This window comes from Pyxicephalus adspersus, chromosome 7, assembly GCF_032062135.1.
Source record: "Pyxicephalus adspersus chromosome 7, UCB_Pads_2.0, whole genome shotgun sequence".
Taxonomy (NCBI): Eukaryota; Metazoa; Chordata; class Amphibia; order Anura; family Pyxicephalidae; genus Pyxicephalus; species Pyxicephalus adspersus.
Window position 1 is genome coordinate 7,414,863 of NC_092864.1, and position 27,010 is coordinate 7,441,872.

Below are 27,010 nucleotides of genomic sequence, written 5' to 3' on the forward strand. Positions count from 1 at the left end.
AGAACTTGTTATATTGATTTATCATTATCCATATACCATTATTGATAAAGTGGAATGTACATTCAGTACTTGTAATCAATCATCAAGGATCAATGAAAATCAATCAAATTTAATATTAGAATCTAGATCGAAAAGAACATGTAGAGAATGGCAACGTCCATGCCCAACGTTTGTTTTAGGAGAGTGTAAACAAATCAGAAATTCTGCGGCATCCCCAGTGATCATTGAAAACAAATTGGAGCTGTTATCTCTAGAAACCGATCCCTTTCCAGCCATTTAAATACAATTCTAAAAAATGGTGGCATCAATGGGTGCGTTTCACCATTATATACAAGAAAAGGGAACGGTTGCCATGGCCAACCAATATTTTCCTCCTGCCATTCTTCAAAATGGCGGAATTATTGCAGCAGTGACCAATCAGAAAGCACCCGCCATATCAGAAAATACTTTTTGGCCCTTATAACTATTGAAAAAAATAGATGGCCATTGCTCATCCGCCTGCCAGGCAGCCAGGGGGTTAAGTTATCAGCAGGAGAGGTAGCAACAGGGACACAAACACTAGACAAGTGTCCTCTGCAGATTACCAGGCGTTCCTCCATCTCCTAGCAACTGGGGAAAACTTCCTAGGCCCAGACAGAGGAGGCATGGCTGCAGGGGTTGCTAGGTGGGGGCAGTGTGTGACACAGGGCAACAGGCAGCATGCACCGACTGGGCTGAGGAGCTAGCAATCCAAATTCCTGGATTCAGAGCCTTACAGCATTTGTGGTTTGAGATAAGGTAAGGACAGGAATGATCCTTGGTGAAGTAGAATCTTGCATTGGGGTAGTTTAAGTTGATAAAAGCCTGTATTAATATTAATATAAACTGTATTTATATAGCGTCAACATATAACATAGCGCTGTACATTAAATAGGGGTTGCAAATGACAGACAGATACACACAGTGACACGGGAGGAGAGGACCCTGCCCGAAGAGCTTACAATCTAAAAGTTGAGGGATGTAGCACACAATAGTTTATGTATATAGCGCCAACATATTACGCAGTGCTGTACATTAAAAAGGGGTTGCAGATGACAGATGCAAACAGTGACACAGAAGAAGGAGAGAACCCTGATCAGAAGAGCTTACAATCTAGGAGCATGTGTATTTATTATCTACATATATACAATCACACACACATATATTTAAATATATATATATCAAATACACACCTCTTACCCCTCCTGTGTCACTGTCTGTATCTGTCTGTCATTTGCAACCCCTATTTAATGTACAGCGCTGTGTAATATGTTGCCGCTATATACTTAAACTTTCTTAAAAATAATAACAACACATACACATATATATTAAATCATACTTTTTTATTATCAAACCCAACATATTACACAGCGTTGTACGTTACATATGGGGACATTTATAATGAAGATATACAAAATAATTATATCTCTCTATGGGCTCTTAAAATAAAAGAGGGAATCAGATATTCCCTCAAACATTCCCGGGTGGGAATCTTCCAAGCCCATGTGTTACAATGGAGGTGATTGATTCCCACTAGGGAATATTTGAAGGAATATCAGATTCCCTAATTTATAAATCCTTAGTGTATATTTATAAAGCATTACATCTAACATTCTTCAAATATATCGAGGGAGAACCTGGGTGGTCGAGCAAACCTGCAATGACTTTGGACCAAGAAGTTTTGTTGTACTTCTACAATTACTTTTACACATCTCAATAAATTAATTCATAAAAGTTTAGTAATATATTTGTTAAAATGGTGCATGTGAACGACAGAACTTTATGTGGCATGTTTAGAAGGCAGTGAAGCGGACATTCACTGAAACATTCCCTGGAGAAGAATCCTCTAGATGCATGTGTTTTATTAGCAGTCATTGATTCTCGAACGGGGAATGTTTCAGTGAATGTCAGGTTCAGTGCTCTATAAATAAACCCTTATTTGTAATTGGTAAATAATATTTTTTAATTAATATTTTTTATTATTTTTTCTATGAAAAGGGTAAATAAAATGAGCTTCTGTTCAGACATTGAGGGACTATTTTTAAACTTTTACATGCCTTGACTGTGACCATAAAGCTGCAAAATGGCATAATACTTTATTATTATCATATATTATGTGTATTAGATACATTGTATCATTCCATTCAAATCAATAAATCACATAAAGTCATGTAACCATCCTCTCCTCCTTTCACTACAACAATAAACACAAAGAACTTCATAGGACACTGTAAGCTCCACTAAGCTATCTACATTTTATTAAAGGGACATAAAATGTGGCAACAGAAGAAACCCTGAAGTGCCCAGGGGGTAGCAGTATTTATTCTCCATGATACATACGCACCTATCTGTAAGAGAGAATTGTCAGGCTTGACACTGAGGTGGCTTTTTCTATTGGAGCTCTGAAAAGGTAATTTAGAGCTGTAGCCTTCATAAAACTAATAATGAGGATATTGTATGACTAACAGGTCCTTTTTAATTTTAAATTTATCTGTGTTTGTAAAAAAAGTTAATTTTTATTTGTATTGTAATTGTAAATTTCTGTATTTCCTCCAGGTCTCCCAACCATCTGCATAATGTCCAGCTCTGTTTCTCTCAAGGAGCTTTTGAACTTATCTATAGGATCCCCTGAACTCGGGGCCGTAAACTTTAATGCCCTCCATTCTCTTCTCCATGGACTCCTGGAGCACCTACAAGTAGGCGATGTACGAAGAAAACTGTCCCCGGAAGAGAGGGAGTTCATCCAGCCAGGAACAGTATTTGTGGAGGATGCGGGCAGACCTTCCACTCTCTTCCACCAGCTTCAGGAGAAAGTATCCAAGATGGAAGCCAGACTTCTTCAGCTAGACTCTCTGCCCAGCTCAGCCAGCCTTTTGCAAGGTAGCCAGTCACAGAACAAACCCGTGGAGGAGATGTGGCAACTTATGCAACTCAAGAAGCGCATGGAGGTCAACGAAAATGGAGTGAATAAGGTCAGATGTGTCCAAGCTTTGCTGCACAGAATTATATTTTTTGGGTCTGATGCCATCAAAAATTTGGAAAGGATCAGACAACCTGGCAAATGTTTACGAGAATCTGTTTCTTTGCCCAACTGAGGTGGTTCTTTTGAAAGTTCATGGCCCCAACCACTATTAGACACCTCCCCCATTCTTTTAGGTGGCTCTGTTCATGACAGAGCCTTTGGCAATACTTAATATTTTTGGAATATTAGTGACCTTCTACCATTCCTACCTGGATGTGGTGCCAAGGCTGAATTATGGAGCAAAGTTTATACAATAGAAGGTATTGTTGGAGTCCTTCCCCGAATTTCTTTGGGACATTAAACTAACATTTTCCCCAATTTTCTTGGGGACATTCCACCAACCTTTTCCCCAATTTTCTTGGGGACATTCAACCAGCCGTTTCCCCAATTTTCTTGGGGACATTAATTTTCTTGGGGACATTCCACCAACCTTTTCCCCAATTTTCTTGGGGACATTCAACCAGCCGTTTCCCCAATTTTCTTGGGGACATTCCACCAAACTTTTCCCCAATTTGCTTGGGGACATTCCACCAACCTTTTCCCCAATTTTCTTGGGGACATTCCACCAACCTCTTCCCCAATTTTCTTGGGGACATTGCACCAACCTCTTCCCCAATTTTCTTGGGGACATTCCACCAGCCTCTTCCCCAATTTTTCTAGGAACACTCCACCAATCTGTTCCCCAATTTTCTTGGGGACATTCCACCAACCTTTTACCCAATTTTCTTGGGGACATTCAATCACCCTCTTTCCCAATTTTTCTAGGGGCATTCCAACAATCTGTTCCCCAATTTTCTTGGGGACATTCAACCAACTATTTCCCCAGTTTTCTTGGGGGCATTCCATCAACTTTTTTCCCCAATTTTCTTGGGGACATTGCACCAATATTTTCCCTTATTGTCTTGGGGAGATTCCACCAACCACTTCCCCAATTTTCTTTGGAACATTCAACCAACCTTTTCCCAAATTATCTTGGGAACATTGCACCAACCTTTCCCCCAATTTTCTTGAAGACACTCCATCACCTCTTCCCCAATTTTATTGAGAACATCACTATGATTGGCAACCTTGCCAGTAAAAAGCCAGAGAGAGACTTTTTTTTTGGCTGAAGGCGATTGTTACTTGTTTTCAGCCAATATTGTTTCTCCCCTGGCTTCTAAAATGTGCAGGTAACTGATGTGCATATACATGGGATTTATGTCATTAGGGCCAATCAACAAGCCAAAGTCTTTGCACAAGGACGACATCAAAAAGAGATGTCATGAGTGGAGCAATGGGGAAAGCACAGACATTGCATTCCTGGAGGAGGTTACTCCATTAGGTAATGGGTATAGGTCTGCCATATTGTACAATTATGGTGAGGACTCTGGGTGCCCATTTTTCTGCTTATATTCCTGCAGGGGTTTGGTTTAAAGACAGATTATCATTGAAGCCAGGCTAAACTGACTTTTCAAGAAATGCATAAAGGGTCTTTTTACAAAACCATATAGATGATTTTGGGCTTGCATTTTTTTTTGTCAATCCTAGGTCATGAGTGCCTTCCAAGATCTTCTCAGCACCTTCAACAGCCTCCAGCAAGCCAACAACATGATCCAGGATAGACTGGCCTCCCTCAATGACCTGGTAACCAAGGTAAATTCAGAATGACTAAGTAAGAAGTATGGCCTATAGTAACCCATCAAAGGTTTCTTGTTATTCTCACAATGCATTAGAGAAAAAAAAGGAAGAACCTTACGGGAAGCTACGTGCAATTGAGATAAATGAACCCAGTTGATTGGAGCTTAGTATGTGCTATTTGCACAGATGGTAAAATGAAAGCAGGCTGATGTTAAGATCAAGCTTGGACCAACCAGTTCTAAAAAGAGTCCCAATCCCATACAGGCAGATGACAATACCAGGCAAAAAGCTATTGGCAAGAAGCTTTTGGAGCTATTATTAAACCTGGGGGGGGGGGGGTTAACACTAACCTTTCTCTGTTAGCATAGAAGTTTATGTGTTCCCAAGCTGGGCTTCTTCAATGTTCTGGTAATTATTTTTTATGTCTTACAGATAAACATTCGGGAGGTAGAGAGGAGACTGCAAGACCTGGAGGGGCAGACACACAACATTCCTCTGCTGATGGACAAGATGGTAAGAATGTCGAAGACCAAACACTACCAATACCTCTATATTCCATAAATTGTAGTTCCATGGGAATTTATATCAGACTTTTGCAGTTTCCTTCACATGCCTATTCAGCCTGGGGGAAGCAGGGGTTGTACTCCAAGGCAATCAGGTTTTACTACATTTCACAGTGTGCAGTGAACTGGCAAGGAGGAGAGAATGTGGGTTTGACCCGAGCGCACTGGTGCTCTTTCCCTTTTCAGTCAAAAGATGGGGCGGTCCTTGACCAAGCTGCGTTGCTTAAACTGCAGTAGAAAAAAGTGAGGTCAGCTCCTGCCTGTCAAGGTGTAGAAAACTGTCTGAATAAAATAGCAATGTAATGGGGATTCAGTTACAAATTTACAGTTACATAGTAAGTTACATAGTCAGGTTGAAAAAAGTCCATCAAGATAAAGGACTAGGGAAATGAACATATTCCAGATTTTACATCCTACGGACAAAGTTGATGCAGAGGAAGGCAAAAACCAAAAACAAAAAACCCCTGGTACAATTTGCTCCATCAGGGGAAAAACAATTTTTTCCTGATTCCATGAGGCAATTGGATGGTTCCTGGATCAACAGACTCTGTTATCGTTACTTTAAAGATTTAATTCCCTGTTATATTCTCTGCTTCTGGAAATCATGCAGCTTTTTCTGAAAGCAATTTATAGTAGTTGCTGAAACCGAATACTTCCTGAGAGAGCCGATTCCACATTTTCACAGACCTTACAGTGAAGAATCCCTTCCTTATCCCAAACTTAAACTTCTTTTTCTCCAGACACAAAGAGCGCCCCCTTGTGCTTTGTAACAACCTTAAAGTGAATAGTTGGGAAGAGAGCTCTCTAAATTGGCGGTCACCAACCTTTTTGGTCCCGCGGCCCACTAAAATTACCGGCTCCTGTCCGCGCGTGCGTGGGGAGCCGGTTGTTAATTAAAGGGGAGCAACCTCCCTAATAGTGAAGTCATAGCGCCATAACTCCGCCCACTCTGCCATCGCAGAGCTGAGCCTGCAATGGGAGAGTGGACAGGTTGTGTCGTGAAACACAGCCGGCCCACTTCCCTGAGCCAGGGATTTGCATGAGGGACGTGGTCCGCGGCTCTGGACGGTGCGTCCCCCCGGCGGGGTCCTTCTCCTGACCCCACTCGGGGGTGCACTGGCCAGAGCCGTGGACCACCCAAATCTTCCTGTGGACCACCAGTGGTCTGTGGACCACTTGTTGGCAACCGCTGCTCTATATGGACCATTCATATATTTATACAGGGTGATCATACTCCCCTTATACGGCTCTTCTCAGGGGGGAATAGATTCAGTTCCATTCCTTTTATTAGTTTAGTTGCCCTTTTCTGCGCTCTTTCCAATTTCACAATGTCCTTTTTGTGAACTGGTGACCAAAACTGGACTGCATTTCAGCTGTAAATTCTTCTGTTTGCCTCTACTTCCATTTTAACCTCTCCGCTCCCATTATTGCTATACCAACCAAGAATTTTACCTCTAAAGTAACACCTAAACCACTAAATATATACAAGATTCTTCTCCTATAACATTCTAAAAGTACCAAGGCCCCAGTGCTAGACCAGACAGATCTGTAATCGGTGATACTGCAATATGCCTGATCGGTCCATGTAATGTAACTTTTATCACAAGTCCTCTTTATCATATCTACAATTGCTTGCAGGATAGTCTACAGAAGAGACTGCACTCTTACCCCGAGGCAGCAGAAATGGTGACCTGGCCGTCCTTACATGATGCATTGACTGACAAAGTGAGTATATAGTATATAAGGGTGTGTATTGCAGATCTTCTGGGCATAAGGGTGTGCCTATAGGCAATGGTGGAACGTATATTGCTGGTAGAAGCATTGCCTGTCTGTGTATTCTGACAAGTGTCCCTGTACACAACAGAGTTCAGACTGGGCTCTCAGCAATGAAACAAAGCAGCGGAATGTGAAGAAGGTTCTGAATGGTTTGGGGACCCTTGGCGGCAGACACGAGGAGCTGCAGAATCGAGTTCAGACTATTGAGGATGAGCTGAAACGGCTGGACCTGGAGATAGGTGAGTGATGTGTCACTTACTGTACTGTATCTGTAGAGGAGTAGCATTGCCACCCAAAGATAAGATAAGAGAACACCTTCACTTCTCTCCATAACATAGAGGGGTGGTGTTCTGTAGTTATCTAGAATAGCAGGAAACAACATAACTGAAAACAGTGCAGCAGAGCTATGGAGCTTAGAACGTTATTAGCAGATTTATGTTAAAACCCTTAGATAGGAATCAAAAAGCAGCTCTAGTTGCAATACTTGCTTGCTGTCCCCTACAGACTCAATCTGTTACAACTCCCCCTTTTCAGGCTGAATGACACCCAATATCGTTTAACATCTTTCTGTGAGTCCAGGGAGTTAAGGCCTTGCCCCCTCACCCCGTGCTCATTGGAAGATGCAGCAGAAAGCCGTGCTATGTTTTTATGTTGCTCTGCAGCATTTAAGATCAGCTCACTCATAGGAAGAGAAAGGGAGGGGGATCCTGTATACAAATACACAAATACACAAGACAATTGTATAAAGATTTTTAAAGGGTCGGAGATGCTCCAATGGGAATTGACAAACAAACTGTCATTTTTCCCCTTTCATTTTGTTTACTCCTAAATGCAGCAGCTGCAGTTGGCACCACTGCAGTCAGCATCTGTAGACATGTGAAGGGTGAACATTACAGTCTTGGCAGCCAAGCCTGGTTACTAAGAGCTCCACATGTACACACAGACTTTGTCCCTGGCCGTGTGTGTCATCCAATAAGCCAGAGGTGTGTTTGTGAGCCGGGCAGGGTGGTGAACGGGTTTTTATTTACTATCGTCATCCCTCTACAGGTACCTAGACAGCAATAGGCAGGTACTACTCCAAGTAGAGAAAAGAAAAGATTTTCACAGAAGGATTTGTCAGCAAATACAAAACTTTAAAGCAGATCTATGACTTCACACTTGTCATTAGAAATGAGCGAGCTTCTGTATAAAACATTGAAATTTGGCTCGGGTCATCTGAATTCATAAAATTCAGTCCAAATCTAACCCTTCTGAATTTCCCTAACTCTACATCACAGGAATCAGTAGGCCACATGTCAGTATTATTCAATCACACGTTGTTAGTTCACAAGGAGTATTTTGTGAAATGTATTTATTCAGATTCTTTCCATTGAATTTTAGGTAAGAAGGGGGTTCCTGATGATCTGCTGCAGCAGCTTCATAGCTTGAGACAGGACATGGAGAAACTGCTCAGTGAGAACAAAAAGGTTTGTTATCAGCAAAGTGTGGCTGTATAATTTACTGTTTAGATCCTAAATGGGAACTTCACCATAGGTGAATAAAGAATAAGGCTTCATTCACACTTGGTGCTGCAAACACATGGGAATCCATGTATACCTGTTGTGCGGCTCCTGCCAGCTGCCACTTTGCCAGAACTTCAGTCATTTGCACCGCAGCACTGGTTTTTAAAGAACCAGCATCGGCACATGCTTCCCCTAACCAGTATTTGCTCACTGCTTCCCTTATTCATTCTATGTGGATGCCGTATGTAGCATCTCACCCACAGCAGCAGTTTGTTGCCATAAGCAAGCGGTACACACCCCACAACCTCATGGCCAGTCTAGGGGTGAGGTTTTGGTGTGGTTTCTGCTTTTGCATGCCACTGAACTCTGTGAGATGGTACTTGTAGTGTTTCACTTGTGGCAGTCCAATAGTAAATGAAAAGGGTCAAATGTGCAGGCACGGTCCAGCGTATTGGTGTGGGGAACCAAGCCACTCGGGAGAGTTTGTTCCTGCCGATGGTCTAAACTTAATCTAAATGTTGGTTGATGAAAGCCAATTTGAACATATGAATTAGGTTAGACATATATGTATTACATGAACATGGTATTTCATTTAGTGCTTCTTAGTAAATCTATGTTTCTTTTTACCCACAGCACAAGGTGGACATGAAGGCCCTGCAGAATGGCCTTCATGAGCTGAACCTGGCCCTCCAAAAACTGGAAACAAAGACTGATAAACTGGCTGCAGATCTCTCAGAGACCGCGGTGAGGAGGTCAACATGAGGTGTCAAGAGAATGTTCTATTAGGGGATCCCTATGCTCTGTTAAATAAATTTCAGTGTTAATAAAAAACAAAATGGGCTCTGGGGTAGCCAGTCCACCTTTCAACCCCCAACTCAAAGCTACTCAAAGCAATTTTTTTTTTCTGCTATGCATGTTTATTGGGATCCCCATGCCACGGAATACTTTTATTATGCTGGTGACACTGCCCATGCTTGCCCAGTTCATGCCAGCCCGGCATTAGTACTAATTTTCCTAGCAGGCTGATGGGGAGCAAAGATACAAAACAAGCACATAAAATTATAAAATATAATAAACAAATGTTATGGGAATCACAGCCATTTTAAAGACGCACGTCAAGCTTATACTGGAAAATAGGACATTTTTTTCTGATTGGTGGCTCTGGGTTACACCACTTATTGCACCTATGTATTAATCACACTTAGCAAGCGTTTTTCTTCTCTGTGTACTTCTGTAATTCTTTGTGTGATGAAAAGTATAAATAGACCTGAAATGAGGTGAGAAAAATCACAGCAATTGTGTATTCTTTCATTTCTTTTGCAGACATTTCAGAGTCAGCTAGATGAGCTGGAGAAGAAGAAGCTGAACAGGGAGGAGTTAATGTTGGAACTGAATCTGGTGGGTGAACAATTATGGAAACATGTTGGGTGTATAATGAATTTAAACCCTAATTAAAGTATAGACATGCAGTTTTTTGAAGCACTATGTATGCCCCAAAAAATTTTCCCTATAGAAAACAATGTTTTCAATTTTTTTATTCCTTGTTGCCTTCTAGCGCTACAGTCACTTACTACAAGCATGGACTTCGGTGACCACACAGTATTGCTTACAACGGGCTTCCCGATGGTTGCAATGGTGGCCTATAGCTGTGCAATAAGTATTAATGTTTGGAGGCCCTTCCCTACAAGAAAAGTAATCGTCCATGATAGATTTTCCAGGCAATGGCTTTTGTTTTGCCCAGGCAGTAGTTGGGTCCTGTTAGGGCTGCACCCCCTGGCAGGTGATGCAGAGTACCTAGGGCATAGAGATTAAGAGGTGATGGGCCGGTGACCCTATTGGCCACTGGACTACTTTGAGGGTAGAATACCAGGTGACAGCCCCCAGGTTCTCCCCACCATAGAAGAATGGAAAAAGAGGGCTCTGGTGTAGAGACAGCTAGGATCAGGTACAGGGTAGGCCGCTAGCAGGAAGCAAGCTCTAGACAGACTTAGGTCAGGGCAGCCAGCAAACGAGGAGCAAAGTCTGGACAGTCCAAGGTCAAGACAGGCAAAAAGACTGGAAGCATGATTGGGGTCACGTTTCCAAAAAAGCTAAATGTGGCAGGGTATAGCTGGGTCTCAGGTAGCAAACTGATGGACAGATGATTTGCTCCTGTAGAGCCTCCCCTTCCCCTCTCTGAGCATAAGCTGAAGTGGCACTAAATTCAATGTGCTGATATACAGACATGCTGGATAAGATTATAGTGTATGTACACATCTAGAATAGACCAGTAAGTGCATACAAAATAATAATTTACTGATAATTTCTTGACAGAAAGCTGACAAACGTGCGCTGGAAACCAAAGTTGGCCATACTCAGCTGGAGGCCGCTATTGGTGAAGTCAATGCCGTACTGGAGGATCTGATCAAGAAACTGGCCTTGCAGGAGTCTGAATGGCAGAATATGCTGGCGAAACTCTTTGCCGGGCTGGAGGCCAAGGTAACACACCTGTCACATACAGTATAGGCAGCCTACATAGACACATTACACATCATAGAGATATGGATAACAAGCATATCTTTTTTCAACATACTTGTAGCTGAGCAAGTTCTTTGACAATTCATTGCACTGAAATGCTTTTGAAAGCTTGGGCCACCTTCTACTACCTCCCATGGCCTAGTATGGACCCATGGGTGACCCCACACACCCATAGCAATAATTGGAAGTAGGTGGAACAAAACATTGATTTGAGGCTATCAAGCAGGGTACCTGTACCATCCAGAGGGATAATTGTAGCAATGGCTTATTAGGCCCAGGATCTGAATATGTTTCCTACAATAGTTATGCAGCATTGGACTGGACTGCACACTCAGAAGGTCATCTACACCGAGAAGTAGGGGGGTAAAGGGTTACTATAAAGATTAAACTTGGGCAAAGTAAATTCTGTCTAAATACAAAAAACATAAGGACTTTATCTTTGTGTATTTCATCCAGATTTGGCCAGTATGAAATAACCCCTGCACCTCTTTAAATGAACTTCCTATATTACAGACTGCCACTACTGTTCTGTGTCCTTATGTAGGGTGACTGGTCTTGTGTCCACCCACCTTTAATTTTTAGCGAGTAGCCTATAGTAATAGAACTTTTTGGGTGCCACCCACAGATCTGCTTTCTGCCCGAGCAATGTACAGTCTATTGATCATGTTACTGCTACTTTTTCAATGCAAAGTTATTTGGTGCACTGAAAACTGAATGATATCCTTTGTAGCTAAAATATGTAAATGTAAATGTATGTGTCAGCAAACATAACTTTAAAGAAAAGTAAAACTGTATATGGTTCCTATCCAACTTTGTATCTCTTTCCTATCATCTGACCACTGTCATGTTGTAAGTTTCCCTGCAGTTTGTTTGTGTCGCATTACAACACAATGGAGGAGGTGAGATGGGAACAAAAGGTCACTGTATGTTGTTCATTTCCTGAGATGTGTTTGTATTGCCCTTTGTGTTGACTTGTTCATAGAAATGAGCAATAGGAATCACTAAGAAACAAGTCAGTGTTATAACTCCACTGATGAGACATAAATCGGCACGTCCCGTGATTAAATCTCAACAAGACCTGAGGGAGATTGCTATGACAGCATTGTAAATCTAGGATCACAGGGAAACACTCATAGACATAATAATCATTTACAGAAGCCAAGCACAGAGCTTCTATTAGGCTTGTTCTCTTGGGTTATATATTTAAAAGTGAGCTTCATACAGATATTAAGGACACCAATGACTGCAGCTAATGAATTAATTCATCGGGATTTTTTCATGCAAACAGACTTGGACAGACTCATGCAATCCCCATAGAGCTGAGCTTACACTAGAAGAGAAAGAAGCAGCATGAAGTTAGTAAATTGCAATGCAGTGCAAGAGATATGGTGAAAGGAGAGGAGATGAGCTTATCATTCTGCTGCTTTTCTTTTTACTGTTTGCTCAGTTACTGGCGGGAGGAAGAACACACTTTACTGCCCTGCCAGTTAGGCTGGGTACACATGTGCAATATATGTCGATCTTTAACGATCCTTTCCAACGACAAAAGACTGCACGATGCATGAACAAGCTCTGCTCCATGGAGGGAGAGGGAGGAGAACAACAGAGTGGCACCCCACTGCACTCTCTCCCCTTCACTTTCATTATGGTTGTTACTCGTTCATCAACTGTGGATCCACCAGCATGATGAGCACTGTACACACGCCAGATTCTCATCTGATATTAGCCCCGAGGCGATTATTAGACAAGAACCATCCGATGTGTGTATGTAGTCTGTGTTATACACCAGACGTAAATCTCAAGACTGTATGAAAGGAAATATAAATCCTTTGGTTTGTATACCAGCCCCCTTATATGCATTTTATTTATGTATTTAGCTGCTTGCCTGGAGTTCAGCTTTAAAGGGAACCTATGCACACATATATTTAATTGCATACTTTGTTGAGTATAACAGGGAACCCTGAAGCTCTGGTTGCTTTATTAGCCAAATATCTACTGCATGCTGATTCCTTCACACTGCCCTGTCCTGTTCTTTCTCCCACGTAGTAGTAGAAACATTATTCTGGTTGTTATGGTCCACAAGACCATTGCTTATAAAATGTTAGACTGAAGGTCATCAGTCATGGTCTACAGTCATCTCATTAAAACTCTGAAATGCTTCTGCCTTAGCTGAGCCGGTCTGATTTGGATTCCATACATAAAGACCTGGAAGAACTCTGGAGGTTCCTCAAGAAACATCTCCAATCTGGACAAAGCTTCGACCCAGACGGAGCTGCTGGATCTAGAAAGTGAGTCTACATAGAAGGACAGACAGGAAGAAAGTCACAATGTGACTACATGAGGGCAATTTTACAAACAGCAGTTTTTGCTGAAGAGTCCATCTGTTCAACAAATCCTGTGTGATTCCTAGGGCGATCCAATTTCCTATAACTGTAAAGGAATGGGGAACATATCTTTTTCTGCTTGCACCAGCAAACTCCTTTTGAATCATAAGAACCCCTTTTCTAAAATCTGTAGGGAAACCAGCACTCCTAAAAATGTCCATCTCCTGGGTTACGTGTGGCTTTCACTGGTTGTAATGCTGATTCATTCACTCCAGTCATTACCCCATATATCCTATGAAAGATGTGGAGGATCCAGAAGAAGTTCTACTACCCAGCAGACTTCAGAGGAGGGTTTATCAGGACCTGTATCAGGATTGGACAGCCAGACACAGATGGAGGACAGAAATATAGATCCAGGTCTGGCATTGTCCTACTGTGCAAAAGAAATAGAGAGGTGTATATTCTCAAATCCAAATAGCTCACCTATATAATACGAGAAAAAGAGTGGTGGTTAAGTGTACCTCCAATGGGTAATCACAGTCCCCTCTTTGGGTATATAACTAAATAAAAAGAGAGAAGAAAGAGGTTTGGACTCCAAGTAAATAATAATAAATTATTGATTATGTATTGATGTAAACATGGTTTCATACATAATTATTTGAATTAAATACATGCAAGTATATGTTCAATCTAGTTTTTATATTATTGCATTTTGTACTGTATTAGCCTTGTCTTATACTTTTTGTAAAAACAATATTTGAAGATTTTTGGTATCTTGCACTTCAATAAAGACTGTAAAGTCCTCACACCCCTGAAGAAGACCGTCGAGGCGAAACGCATCGGGCTAATTCGTGCACCTTTTACGGTTAATGTGTATAATAGAGACAGCAATTTTTGTCTAGATTGATGCCAGTCCAGTGCTTTACTAACTAGACTGGACATACATATTGGAGTCCAAACCTCATTCTTTCACTTCTCCCTTTTACATATATACTATGTCAGATTCAGCCCAGACTTGTTCACTCTTTATATTTTTATACTGTAAAAGAATTGGAGCTGCCTCCCTGCAGAGATGTTAATCCCTAGCAAGCTGCATCGTCAGGGTTACAGGTTCACCAAGGATGCAGCATGAGACAGGTACTCTTTGCATCGTATACCAGAACTAATTTTTGCTTTATCTACTTATCCACAGGAGACTGTTCGAGAGAGTTAAATGCATTTCTTGTGACCGACCGGTTAGCATGGCAACGGGGCCGTGAGTAAACAAACATTTTATTACTAATCTGCCTTGCTGCTAATTCTTTTTGGGTTGTCACGTGCAGGCCGTGCAGTTTTTTTTTTTTTTTTTTTTTGCTCCTTTGTTTTTGTCTTTCCTTTCTGCTATGATATCACCCTAATATTGCCAGTTATTCCCAACCAGGAATCCTTCAAGGATTTCTAGAGGTTCCTTGAGCTCCCATTTGATGGTGTCAGCATAGACCAATGCCACTTGGAAGAGTTAGTGATATGGCACCATTGATTTACCTAGCTATCTGTAGGCATGGGGTGGCATTCTTCTCACCTAACCAATGTAGGGCATTTTTCCCATTGACCCCCAATGAATTGTTTTTTTTTAGGAAGGGTTCTAGTCCTAAATAATATCTAAGGGCTTCTCTAGGGCAGTGTGCTCGATGAGTTCCATGGAACCTTGGGGTTCTACCCGAGGTTTTTGGGAGTTCCATGAGCAATGATCAGCTTGTGCCTCTCAGGTCAGTTTAGGTGACAACAATGATATTTTTGGCTATCTGTAAGGGTGACATTCTTCCCAATGGCCAGCAATGTAAGAGACATTCTTCCCACTGACCACCACACTAATATACGGTGAGCTGTGGATATGGAAAATATGGAAGGGGGTCCCTGAAGACCTGGAAGTTATTTCAAGGGTTCCCAAAGATGGAGAAACACTGCTCTAAAAGTGTTTTAAAAGTTCCTTTATGACTAAGGCTAGCTTAGAATTCCAATTCTTTTTAAGGTTACTGACAATTGTTTTCTTTTTCAGACACCTTGTCACGGTCAGAACAGCCCCTCTGATCCCTCGTAACCGTCCACAAAGTGCTGAATTCGGCAAGGATAAAAGCAACGGGTGAGAGAAGGTTCAGCAAGCTTTCCTTATTATTACTTAGTCTTTCCTTTTTTTTTTTTTTTGCAGGTCAGAATACATGTTCACTTTAGTTTACAGCAGCACACTATAGTTATCCTTTGCTGCTTCATTCACCTTACAGGAGTATCATTTTCATGACATTTATCACTTAGGCACCCAGCGTCATATGAGGGTGAGAGGGTGCCCTTTGCTGTGTGTAAGCTCCAAGCTGAGATTAGGAGTATATGCATGGGTAACTATTCACTGCTGGCAGCTAAACAGAGCAGCAGGGAGGCAAATGGTGAGGAATGTTGCTGGGGAGGGGGAAAGTTAAGTGAACCTGTTACTTTGTTCCTCATAGGCAAAGCACCAGTTCTGAAGCAAAAAACCCTGACTGTAAAATTCTAATATGCATTTAAATCTAAATACCGATCTGTAGTACAAATGTGACCGAAAGAGGGTCAGATGTGAACTCCCAGCCTTGGTGTCATGTCTCTGCTCTTTAACTTGGTGTCTCTTATGCTCTTAGTGACCTTCAACAGGTAACAGACCCAGAATTCCAGTACACAGAGGCTCTGAGACCTCACACCGCCTGCTCCCTGCACAGAAAGACCTCTCGCAGCCAGAACCTGACCACTGTTTTTCCCTATGGCGACCCAGGACAAATCCAGTACAAGAATGTAAGAATGATCACTAATAAACAGTATGTATAAAGCCCCAACATATTACGTAGAGCTGTACATTAAATAGGGGTTGCAAATGACAAAAAGATACAGACAGTGACGCTGGAGGAGGAGAGGACCCTGCCCAGAAGAGCTTACAATCTAAGAAGTGGGGAAAGCGACACACAATATTGTTAAAAAAATACAATTTTTGATGATGGTTGAGCATACAGAAGTCAAATGTGCAAACCTTAAAGCAGAACTAAAAATCTGTGATCAAGCAGGGCTTTATTGCAGAAAGAAGTTACAGTACATCATTCTGGCTTGACCAAATCAATTTGTCCTAAGATCGCATCTAGGTAAAGAAGGAAGAAGATGGCGGTATCCTGGAATGGAACGGGCATAGGTGAGTATAGCAGGGTTTAATTCTGCTTTAAGTTTTGGTTGCAATATTTCATGGCTGAAAATATAGCTCTTGTGGCAAATAACAGCCAGGCCATTCATTACAGGCTGGACTTGACTACATATGGTAACCCCAAAGGTTACTTTTCTGTAAAACATGTGTTGCAGAAGTATTGTAATGTAGACACTGTGCTTAAAAAGAAGGCAAAACATTAATCACCAGTATTCCTTTACAGTCTTTGCAGCTGAACTTTTCTAATTACTGGATTACTATGCATAAAGACTTGTTTGTCACTGTGTCACTGTGTTGGGGTAGTCATATTGGAAGTGGTAGGGCTTTGCTTCATCATTTTGCAGTTGCCCCCCTGTTGATTGGTGGTCCTATGACTGCTGGTATAATGATCAAGAAGCAGAAGAGAGGCAGAGGAAGCAAAGATCCATAGAATGAATGAAAAAGCAGCAGGGAGATCCTAGCATTTTAGGTTCTCAGCTACAGCTTCCTCTCCAGCAAGGATAACAGTGAGCAGCACAGTAGTAATATTCCTGAATCTCACTAAAACCAGAGTTTTGCTACTTGTCTGATATGCTGATGTGACTTATTAATGGTCTGTGAATGACCTTGTATACCCTATTACTCTTACAGAGTGAGTTTGACTTGATGGGAATTAATGGCGTCATGTACAAAGGTCGGATAGATGCGAGTTTCACCTATAACATTCCAGAGAGGGAAGCGGCAGGTAAGTGTGAACTCTGCAGCTCCGTATGAATTTTGCTAAGTTTTGGAATTCTGTGTGACTTCTTTACTCTATTTGCCAGTGAAAACGCCTCAGCCGCCCTACAGGACATCAATAGAGAGAGCCCGATCTGCCAATCCGCACTTCAGAAGTCACAGCGCTTCCAACACACGTGAGTAGAGACAAGCATGGCACATTTCATATGTCAGGAAGAGCAGAGCAAAGAGTACAACTGCACGAGGATCCCAAACTCTCCAGATGCCAACAGGAACCCCCACAGGGGCCCGAGTCAAGTGGGCAGGTGACCACTGTTGGCTACATCGGCCACTCATATCAGCCAACTTAGCTCAACAGAAATCTACCTGGACACAATTTTACCTTGTCCATACAGAGCAAGTGATAGTGCTCCTGCAAAGATCCCCCCCACCTCTCATGCTCAATTTACCAATCGTACCTTGTCATTCTTTCCTTCACTACACCACTTATAGGTATAAAGGTGCATGCGACCTCCTCACCTGACAGTGCTAGAATTTACCAGCCAATCTCTAGGCCTGAACATTGTCACATGACTTTGGAAGTGATGTTACTACTTTCCTAGTCTTCAACTCCATAAAAGTCTAATTTGTATGTGTGTTGGTAGCTCATCGGCTTGAGAGCCAATTGTCCTTCAACTAGGGCAATACTAATTTTTTATACCATCCAGGTCAAAGATTTCTAATTTTCCCCTAAAATCATTTAAAATAAATAGTCTTTAATGCACCACACATTGCCATGTAAAATCACATACATTGGGCCTGATTTATTAAAGCTCTCCCAGGCTAGAGAGTATACATTTAAAACTCAAAACCAATTTTTGTAAACTTGCCTACCCTTCTTCTGTCTTTTGAAACCGTCACTACTTTCCACCACTACATATCTCCCATCCTATTGTGTGTATATTCACCTACTGGATTGTAAGCTCTTCGGGGCAGGGTCCTCTCCTCCTCCCGTGTCACTGTCTGTATTTGTCTGTCATTTGCAAACCCTATTTAATGTACAGCGCTGCATAATATGTTGGCGCTATATAAATCCTGTTTACTAATAATAATAATAAAATTAATAATAATAATAATAATATGTTATTAATATAATTGTTAGTACAATGTATAGCTATGCTGAGCTCGAAGACTTCAGTTAGGCTGTAATATTCACTGAGATTGATGTCCCCTCTTCTATGAACAGGGACCCCTAATCCCTCTTTACGGGCCTCTCGGACCACCATACAAGTGCCATCAACCCTGGACACCTCGCCACCCACATTTCACGTGCCGTCTGTTGCAGACACAGACAACCTATTCCAACACCCACTTACCAACGAAGAACAAAGCAGTGACCCTTAACGACGGCTGGACAACCAACAGACAAGCAGATTAATGACAGAAAAGCTGTGTTGCCCCTGTGACTGGTTCTTGGTGTTTTGCCACAGGACTTTCAAATCATTATTTTTTTTTCTGATATGTATATATCCAATAAAACCTAAATTCATATCTTGCTAATCATTGGTAAATACATTTTGTGTGTAAGCCTCACTTCCTTTTATAACTTTTCAGCTATTAATGTGGACAACCTTTGTTTAGATAAAGAGATAATTTGTGTTTCAACTTTTTTTACCCAACCTCCCTCTCCTTTGTTCTTTACACGTTGCACGTAGCTAACAAAGATCCCTTTTTTCTCTACCATCTCCAACTGCGCCACATACACAGTAGGATAATAAACACAGTCAATGGAGAATCCAACAAAGTTGGAGGTGCTGGCAGGAGGATCAAGAAGTCTTTCTGACCATGTTTGTGGACAAACTTTATGCTAGATAGAGATGGCCTGAGGCAGAATGGGGCCCTAGGCAAGGTAGCAGCTTTCCCGCTCCTACGAATGACATTGATAAGGATTGCAATAGGCACAGAGATGTCACTTTGTTAGCATTGTCTGTACTGGTATGAACCCATCAGTTACTAACAGCTTTGACCAATTGCCTTTGCTGTTAGGCTGGGTTTACACGTTCAATAATTGGCGTCGGAAAGGATCTTTCACGATCCTTTTCAATGACAAAAGACTGAACAAAGCACGAACATGTGTTGTACATACAGCACCATTCTGCTCTATGGAGAGAGAAGGGGGGACAAAGACGAAACCAGCACCCCGCTGCACCCTCTCCCCTTCATTATGATCCTTCGTGGATCCGCAGGACAGATATATGAATGACAAACAATGAGTCCTGTACACACACCAGATTCTTGTTCGATATCAGCCTTGAGGCGAGAATCATCTGACGTATATATGTAGCCTTGGGTTGCCCTGTGGAAAATCCAGTTCCGGGTAGAGGAAGACTGTGGAAAAATAACTTACAGGAACTCAGTTATCCTGGACAGAACAATAGTAATTGGAAATAAAGTTTAAAATTGGTCTACATCTCCTCCTTTCCCCATCATAGGCTGCAGGCTAGAACTCCCTATGTTCCCACACGTTATATAGTCACTTGATCATTCCTGACTCTATGGCATGCTCACATATTAAGAATTAGGCTCACGTCAGATGAGTCTCGCCTGATACGAACGGTCTGGGGCGACAATCTGACATGTGTCCTTCCTGACAGCATCATGAATGACAGCCGATGCACGATCACAAAAGAAGTGAAGGGACGAAAGTACAGCAGGGTGCCACTAGCTCGTTCTCCCCCTCCCCTCTCCATAGAACAGAATAGTGCTGTATGTACAGCCCTCGTTCATTCATCGTTCAGTCATTTGTCGCTGGAAAGATTGTTTCCAATGCCAATAATTGAGCGTGTGTACGCTGCTTTAAATTCTTGTTTTAAAGCAACACTACTTTAGATGCAAATCCTCTCAATCCTGGATGGAACCAGTATGGTTAGAGGACATAGCCTATTTTTAAATGTTTTACAAATTGTATTTCAAGATCCTTTTAGGACTTGAATTCACTTTATGTGTGCCAAATGCACATTGTGCTTATATCATCCCTGTGCCATATCTGTGATGAATGTGGGGTGGGACCCAGCAGGTTCTTTTTTTTCTACAGGCTCCCTATTGAAAAGTACAGATGATGAGTGGATACAAGACCGGTCAGCCTGAGAGGAGACACAGGATCAATAACTGGTCTTTATTACAGCAAGAAGCCAGAGGCCAAATGTGTGAGTTGTTAAATGCTGCAAAGATCTGGGACAAAGACACACAGGGAGACCATGATTGCTTCTGACCACCCATCTTGAAGATTGACTGTACAGAGCTTCCACCAGCCCCCCATAAAAGCACGTATAAAAAGCGTTGAAATAAAAGAAAAGACATCTTTCCCCTTTTGTGACGTGTAAAAGTTTAAAATATTTATTGTCATCAACTCTTAAAACCGCTACAGGAATGTCCGTATTAATTGGGGACCCCCTGGGTTAAATGACAACAAAGACAAACGTATCCCTACACCGCATTCGGTAAGCTCCGCAAAGGCTTCGAGGCCTGGAAAATACTCGGCACCAGCATACGACGCAGTATGAGGTATGACTGAAGACCGGGCAGCTCTGTAGTGAGTGTTAGTTAGGGTGGAAGATGGAGCTGGTTCAATGCTCTGCAGGCAAGTGAGGTAAAAGATTATCCAAAAGAAGGTCTCCGCCACTGCCGTATTGCTAAGGATGAGATACCGGGCGCCTCTATGGAGCAATACTCGGAAGGCTTTTGGCAGTTCAGCCGGCTACATAAAGTCTACATGCCACATCCTGCCCCCTTCGTGCTGTCTTCTGACCCTCCGTATCTCATCTCTCTGCCTCCGCTGCTGGGTTCGCCTCCGCACCTCGACTGCCGTTGGAGTTCTGGGCACCTCCGGGGCTGCTGAAGCCAATACCTGTTTGCTGCACTCTAGGATCATAGGAGAAATTGGCACCGCCTTGCTGGAGAGGTGGAGACGTGGCGAGTGAGGAGAGGTAGCCGCTTTCTGAGGCTTTCAGGCGGGAAAACATAGTCAGGGCGTCTGGAAAGTTGGGAGGGGTGGCGGGAGTGTTGGCAGGAGTGCCCATCTGTAAGGAGAAGCATTAAACTTTTATTTATATTGTATATTCTTTTTACCTTATTACCCCTTACTAAATACCATCCTAAATCTTATATGAGGGGTTAATAGCAGAACTAAACCATATGGGCACATTTTTGTGGACTATAGATTGTGAAACCTGCTATATGTGAACCCCCCCCTGTGAACTCCGGTGACTTGAACAGATCCCAGACCTCAATTGTATTAAACATCTTTGGGATGAATTGTAATGCTGATTATGGGCAAGATCTTCCCATCCAACATCAGTACCTGACCCCTTTTGGGGCAAATGAGCACAAATTCCCCCGACATACTTCCCATAAATTGGGAGGCCATTAAAGCCATAAAGAGCGCCCAACTCTGTATTACTAATCAACTTTTTAGGATGAGATGTCCAACCAACTCATACAAGTGGGAGAGTCACCATAAGATCAATCTTTTGGCCATGCACTAATATTGCCATATAATATAACCCATACTACGGATAAATTATATAAATTCAACAAATTTGGCCTGGCTGTACAAAGTGAAGGGACTAAAACAAGAATATTAGAACATAAACAGTGAAACGATACCCAAAAAGAATTTCCAAGGGAGTCGGGGTGGAACCAGTAGATGACAAAGATATAAAAGACTGATGTAATTGGAGCAGAAGTATTTTAAATTGGGGTTATATAAACAATTTAAAGCCCATCTCCATCCAATATTTCTTTTTGTTATGGGTAGGGAACAAAAAGTAGTGTTTCAGGCATGCAGGAAGTTATAAGATCTTCCCAATGGGACAAGAAAATTCTAATTGTGGATCTTTACTGCTCCAACCTTTTTGTTTTATTACATTCTATGCTCTTGGAGGGGAGATTTTTTTTTATCACTTCTTTTCCCTTTGGTCAAACAGGAAGTGATAACAAATGTTCTCAATGATTATAGAAACTGCAATACATGTCTGGGGTTTGTATACACGGAGGCTCAGTGGCTAGCACTCTGGCCTTTGCAGCGCTAGGTCTCTGGTTTGAATCTCGGCCAGGACATTATCTGCATGGAGTTTGCAGGCTCTTGCTGTGTTTGCTTGGGTTTCCTCCAGGTTCTCTGGTTTCCTCCCACATTCCAAAAACATACAGTTAGGTTATTTGGCTTTCCCCCAAAATTGACCTTAGATTGTATTAATGACACATGACTATGATAGGGACATTAGATTGTGAGCGCTTTTAGACTATGGACTTGCACTGCGTTATATGTTGGGGCTATATAAATACTGTGTAATAATAATATTATTATACACTGGTATGTGTATGTTCACACTACGGGAGGGTAAAGATATTGTATAGATGCAGCTTACACTCATCATGGCATAATCATTATTCTATATACCCCCAGAATAGAAGGAGATGAAAAGATGGAATGTTGTACAAATTCTAAGATCTTTACATAAACCTCAGACTACTGACCCCCCTAAATGTCTTACCATTTGGTGGTGCGGGATGTACGGGTGACTGGACTCCTGGAAGAAGGCGCTAAGTGCGGTCTGTGAAGAGGAGAGAAAGATAACACAATCATAGGCCTGAAATGAGAATACACTGGAAGAAGGAAAGACAATGTGAGAGATTATGAAAAAAGGGGAGGAAAAGAGAGAGAATGGGGCTGAGCAGGGAGGAAGGGGGCAAGTGGGGCAACAGCTAGAAATAGGCTGAGCATTGATACTGATAGAGTTTAGTAAGTAGGGTGATAGTATGAGAGAGACAGAGAAATGGGGTGAATATGGCTGATAGATAAAAAGAGGAACGGGAGAGCTTGTCATGAGCAACAGAGGAACGAGCAGAACAACAGCAAGAGAAGGGAGAGAAAAGAATGACAGCAAAGATGGGAAAAGAATGTTAACGATAGAGAAGAGAATAGAGAGACAGAGGGGCAAGTAGGGAGACCGTAAGAGGGAGAGAGAGACTGGGGGGCAAGTAGGGAGACCATAAGAGGGAGAAAGAGACAGAGGGGCAAGTAGGGAGACCATAAGAGGGAGAGAGGGACTGGGGGGGCAAGTAGGGAGACCATAAGAGGGAGAAAGAGACAGAGGGGCAAGTAGGGAGACTGTAAGAGGGAGAGAGAGACTGGGGAGCAAGTAGGAAGACTGTAAGAGGGGGAGAGAGTCAGGGGGGCAAGTAGGGAGACTGTAAGAGGGGGAGAGAGACGGGGCAAGTAGGGAGAGAGGGACAGGGGGGCAAGTAGGGAGACCATAAGAGGGAGAGAGAGACAGGGGGGCAAGTAGGGAGACCGTAAGAAGGAGAGAGACAGAGAAGCAAGTTGGGAGACCGTAAGAGGGAGAAAGAGACAGGGGGGCAAGTAGGGAGACCGTAAGAAGGAGAGAGAGACAGGGGGGCAAGTAGGGAGACCGTAAGAGGGAGAGAGAGACAGGGGGGCAAGTAGGGAGACCATAAGAGGGAGAAAGAGAGACAGGGGGGCAAGTAGGGAGACCGTAAGAAGGAGAAAGAGAGACAGGGGGGCAAGTAGGGAGACCGTAAGAAGGAGAGAGACAGAGAAGCAAGTTGGGAGACCGTAAGAGAGAGAGAGACAGGGGGGCAAATAGGGAGACCGTAAGAAAGAGAGAGAGAGAGAGAGAGACAGACAGGGGCAAGTAGGGATACATTAGGAGAGAGAGACAGGGGGGTAAGTAGGGAGACTGTAAGAGGGAGAGAGAGACAGAAGGGCAAGTAGGGAGATGGTAAGAGGGGGAGAGAGTCATGGGGGCAAGTAGGGAGACCGTAAGAGGGAGAGAGAGACAGGGGGGCAAGTATGGAGACGGTAAGAGAGAGAGAGAGAGAGAGAGACAGGGGGGCAAGTAGGGAGACCATAGGAAAGAGAGAGAAAGACGGGGGCAAGTAGGGAGACATTAGGAGAGAGAGAGACCGAGGGGTAAGTAGGGAGAAGGTAAGAAGGAGAGAGAGACAGAAGGGCAAGTATGGAGACAGTAAGAGAGACAGAAGGGCAAGTATGGAGACAGTAAGAGCGAGAGAATGGCATGTAGGAAGACAGTAAGAGAGAGAGACAAAAAGGGCAAGTAGGGAGATGGTAAGAGAGAGAGAGACAGAAGGACAAGTAGAAGACGGTAAGAGAGACAGAAAGACATGGAGGGAGACCCTGGGAGAGGAGCAAGTATTGGGACCACAAGTGAGAGGTAAGTAGTGAAAGAGATAGTGAGGAGCAAGTAGGGAGACTGCAGGGAAAAGGGGCAAGTACGAAGGCCATAAGAAAGAAGAGCAAGTAAGGAGATTGTAGGAGAGGGACAGAGGGGCACGTAGAGAGACAATGAGAGAGGGGAAGAAATGATGGAGATAGTGAGAAAGAGAGGGGCATGTAGGCAGACTGTAAAAGAGAGAGGGGCAATTAGGAAGAAAGTGCAAGAGAGGGGAGAGTTAGGGGACAGTAAGTGAGAGAGGGACAAGTAAGGAGTCTGTAAAAGAGAGAGGGGCAAGTAGGAAGACGGTGAGTATCAGAGGGGCAAGCTGGGGGACAGTAAGATTGAGAGAGGGGTAAGTATGGCAACAATGAGGAAGAGTGAAGGGTAAGTAAGTAGACAGTAACAGAAAGAGGGACGAGGAGAACAAATGTTAGCAAGGAAGAGTGTTGACAAGGTGGTGATAGAATGCTATGTAATGAAAGCTTAAAATAAACATTTGCCCTCCTGTGGGTCACAGGGCACAGCGACATGTCTCACCTCATATTGCCAGTGTGCCGCTCGCAGTAACTGCTCAGCCTGGTCCGTAGCACAGCCGGCGGCCAGCACAAACTGGGACACCAGCAGCTGCTGCTTCAACTGCTCTATGTCGCCAGACATCCCGACGGACGTCACACCCGTGGCGCAAGTGACGGCTCAGTGACACCTAACAGTCTGCAACCAAAAAAAAAAAAACACAAATAGTTAGCACAGAGAGGAGCACAGGGAGCAGGGGGGAAGCCATCTTGTTCGCTACACTACACAGACACTCGACAATAAAACACACAAGCTACGATATTAATTGACACACAATCCTGCGCACCACCGACCCCGACCTGTAAACACCGCCACACGCCTGCATGTTACCTCCAGGAGCTCGCACGTCTACATATAAACAAATACAATACAGGCATTGTGTGTGCTGCACGTTGTAACATGTACAACACGTTGCTGCAGAGGGTCCAAGCGGTGCGTGCAACTCACACATGTGCACCAGACACACATCACCTATAGCAACGTGCGCCAGCCCCCCCTAAATATAAACACTCACACGTAGACGTGTATATATACATTTATAAACACAACACACACCGCTCACTCACCGCCTCCCTACAAAGCTGCCCATCAACCAGCTCCAGCCCGGGGAGGGGAGCGGAGCAGCAAGGCATGCTGGGAAGTGAAGTCTTTTTTTTTTTTCTTTTACCAACGTGTTCCATGCAGTTCTGACTTGCAATCGTTCATGCAATTTTTTGAAAAAGAACACGTAAACGCCTTACAATTTTTTCCCTCTATTTTAATTCTGTCAAGCGTTCACATGAAATTTTCTAACTGTATTGTGGTTTTTTTGTGAGGCTGGACCCCAGAGAGACGGTTCTGGCGATGGCACAAGTAAAAATCGCAAGAGATTTATCGCTCATATAGGGAGCAGTGAACACGTATTTGGATCACGGTGCAATCATAATAATAATTCTTTAATAAATCCGGCTAAGACCTTTTACTTTCACCATCATTTAACAGTTTACAGCAGTAATATATATTCATACAGGCATGCTGGAACTTGTAGTTCCACAACTCCAAGTTGATCAAAGTGCTCCAAACACTCAAATATCAGAATTATTTAAATTATAATGTATATAAAATTAAAATTCTGAATGCTTCTCAGTGTATTCACAGAACCTGAGAACCACAAACTCAACAAAAAGTGTAAAATCTCTAAAAACTACAACTCCCAGAGTTCCCTGCTTTGTTTGTGTAGTGAGGTCACCATAGCGGCTCAAATATTAGCCAATAGGCGTCCGAGCTGTGGCAGTGTCAGACCATATAAGGTAAACATCCCGCTCGCCAATAAAAACGCAAGGTTGAGTGTTAGGGGCGTGCCCTTATGGTGATTGACAGATTAGGCCAGCTTGGCAAGCTCGGTGCATTGTACCGGGTTTTTCCTGGAAACTGGTGACGTCATCATGGTGTGGAGGAAACGCCGACAGAACGCTGGGAATGTCGGGAGTATTTGTAGACATGTACTGTAACATGAACTGTAACGAGCCTCCTATCACCCCTGCTGCAGTGGACAAAGTTCTTTTTTGCACCCCTTAGAAATTTCCAGGATAATATAATAAAGCTGAACTTAAATTTACTTAGTATTTAAAATAAAAACTAAACGGCTTTGACTTTTTGGGTGGAACCTCAGCATATTTCTAATGGTCAGTGTTCCTCCTGCCTCTTCTGAGCCCAGGCTGATTAATATAGGAATTGAAGGAAATACTATTTTAAATGGGGGGGGGGGCTATAAACTACAGTAAGAATACTTTTTATTTCCATAGTTTTATTATTATAAATTATATTGTCGTTTTATTATCATCATTAGAAGCTAAGTGAAGTTTTTGTTTACATTTTTTCCTCTTGCTCTGTAAGGGTTAACAAATTTCTGAGAGCGGAATATTCCATTTCACAACAGCGTCCCCCTGTCTTCCCAGGTTGTTGGTACAG

General features: G+C 42.8%; 2 protein-coding genes across 2 annotated transcripts; one reads left to right on the forward strand and one right to left on the reverse strand.

The window, feature by feature from the left end:
• The first annotated feature begins 566 nt into the window (after positions 1 to 566).
• On the forward strand, positions 567 to 18,822 carry C7H16orf96 (chromosome 7 C16orf96 homolog). Its single transcript, XM_072417356.1, has 17 exons — positions 567 to 777; positions 2,575 to 2,990; positions 4,568 to 4,672; positions 5,090 to 5,170; positions 6,859 to 6,945; positions 7,085 to 7,235; positions 8,377 to 8,462; positions 9,132 to 9,242; positions 9,822 to 9,896; positions 10,812 to 10,976; positions 13,185 to 13,303; positions 14,532 to 14,594; positions 15,378 to 15,461; positions 15,988 to 16,138; positions 17,166 to 17,259; positions 17,339 to 17,428; positions 18,478 to 18,822. The coding sequence occupies exons 2-17, from the start codon at positions 2,595 to 2,597 to the stop codon at positions 18,633 to 18,635; spliced, it is 2,016 nt and encodes a 671-aa protein (XP_072273457.1). The 5' UTR covers positions 567 to 777; positions 2,575 to 2,594; the 3' UTR covers positions 18,636 to 18,822.
• A 1,777-nt stretch (positions 18,823 to 20,599) lies between these two features.
• On the reverse strand, positions 20,600 to 25,765 carry LOC140335015 (UBA-like domain-containing protein 1). The gene is made up of 4 exons (XM_072417358.1): positions 25,627 to 25,765; positions 25,025 to 25,198; positions 22,784 to 22,843; positions 20,600 to 21,310 (listed from the first exon to the last, which is right to left on the reverse strand). The coding sequence occupies exons 2-4, from the start codon at positions 25,142 to 25,144 to the stop codon at positions 21,050 to 21,052; spliced, it is 441 nt and encodes a 146-aa protein (XP_072273459.1). The 5' UTR covers positions 25,145 to 25,198; positions 25,627 to 25,765; the 3' UTR covers positions 20,600 to 21,049.
• Positions 25,766 to 27,010: the final 1,245 nt, after the last annotated feature.

Coding starts and splice junctions, on each gene's coding strand:
- C7H16orf96 (XM_072417356.1), top strand. CDS start 2,595: ATGTCCAGCTCTGTTTCTCTCAAGGAGCTTTTGAACTTATCTATAGGA. Junction 10,977..13,184: donor TTGCCGGGCTGGAGGCCAAG/GTAACACACCTG, acceptor CTTCTGCCTTAG/CTGAGCCGGTCTGATTTGGA. Junction 17,429..18,477: donor TCACAGCGCTTCCAACACAC/GTGAGTAGAGAC, acceptor TTCTATGAACAG/GGACCCCTAATCCCTCTTTA.
- LOC140335015 (XM_072417358.1), bottom strand. CDS start 25,144: ATGTCTGGCGACATAGAGCAGTTGAAGCAGCAGCTGCTGGTGTCCCAG. Junction 22,844..25,024: donor CGGCACACTGGCAATATGAG/GTGAGACATGTC, acceptor TCCTCTTCACAG/ACCGCACTTAGCGCCTTCTT. Junction 21,311..22,783: donor ACATCCCGCACCACCAAATG/GTAAGACATTTA, acceptor TTCTCCTTACAG/ATGGGCACTCCTGCCAACAC.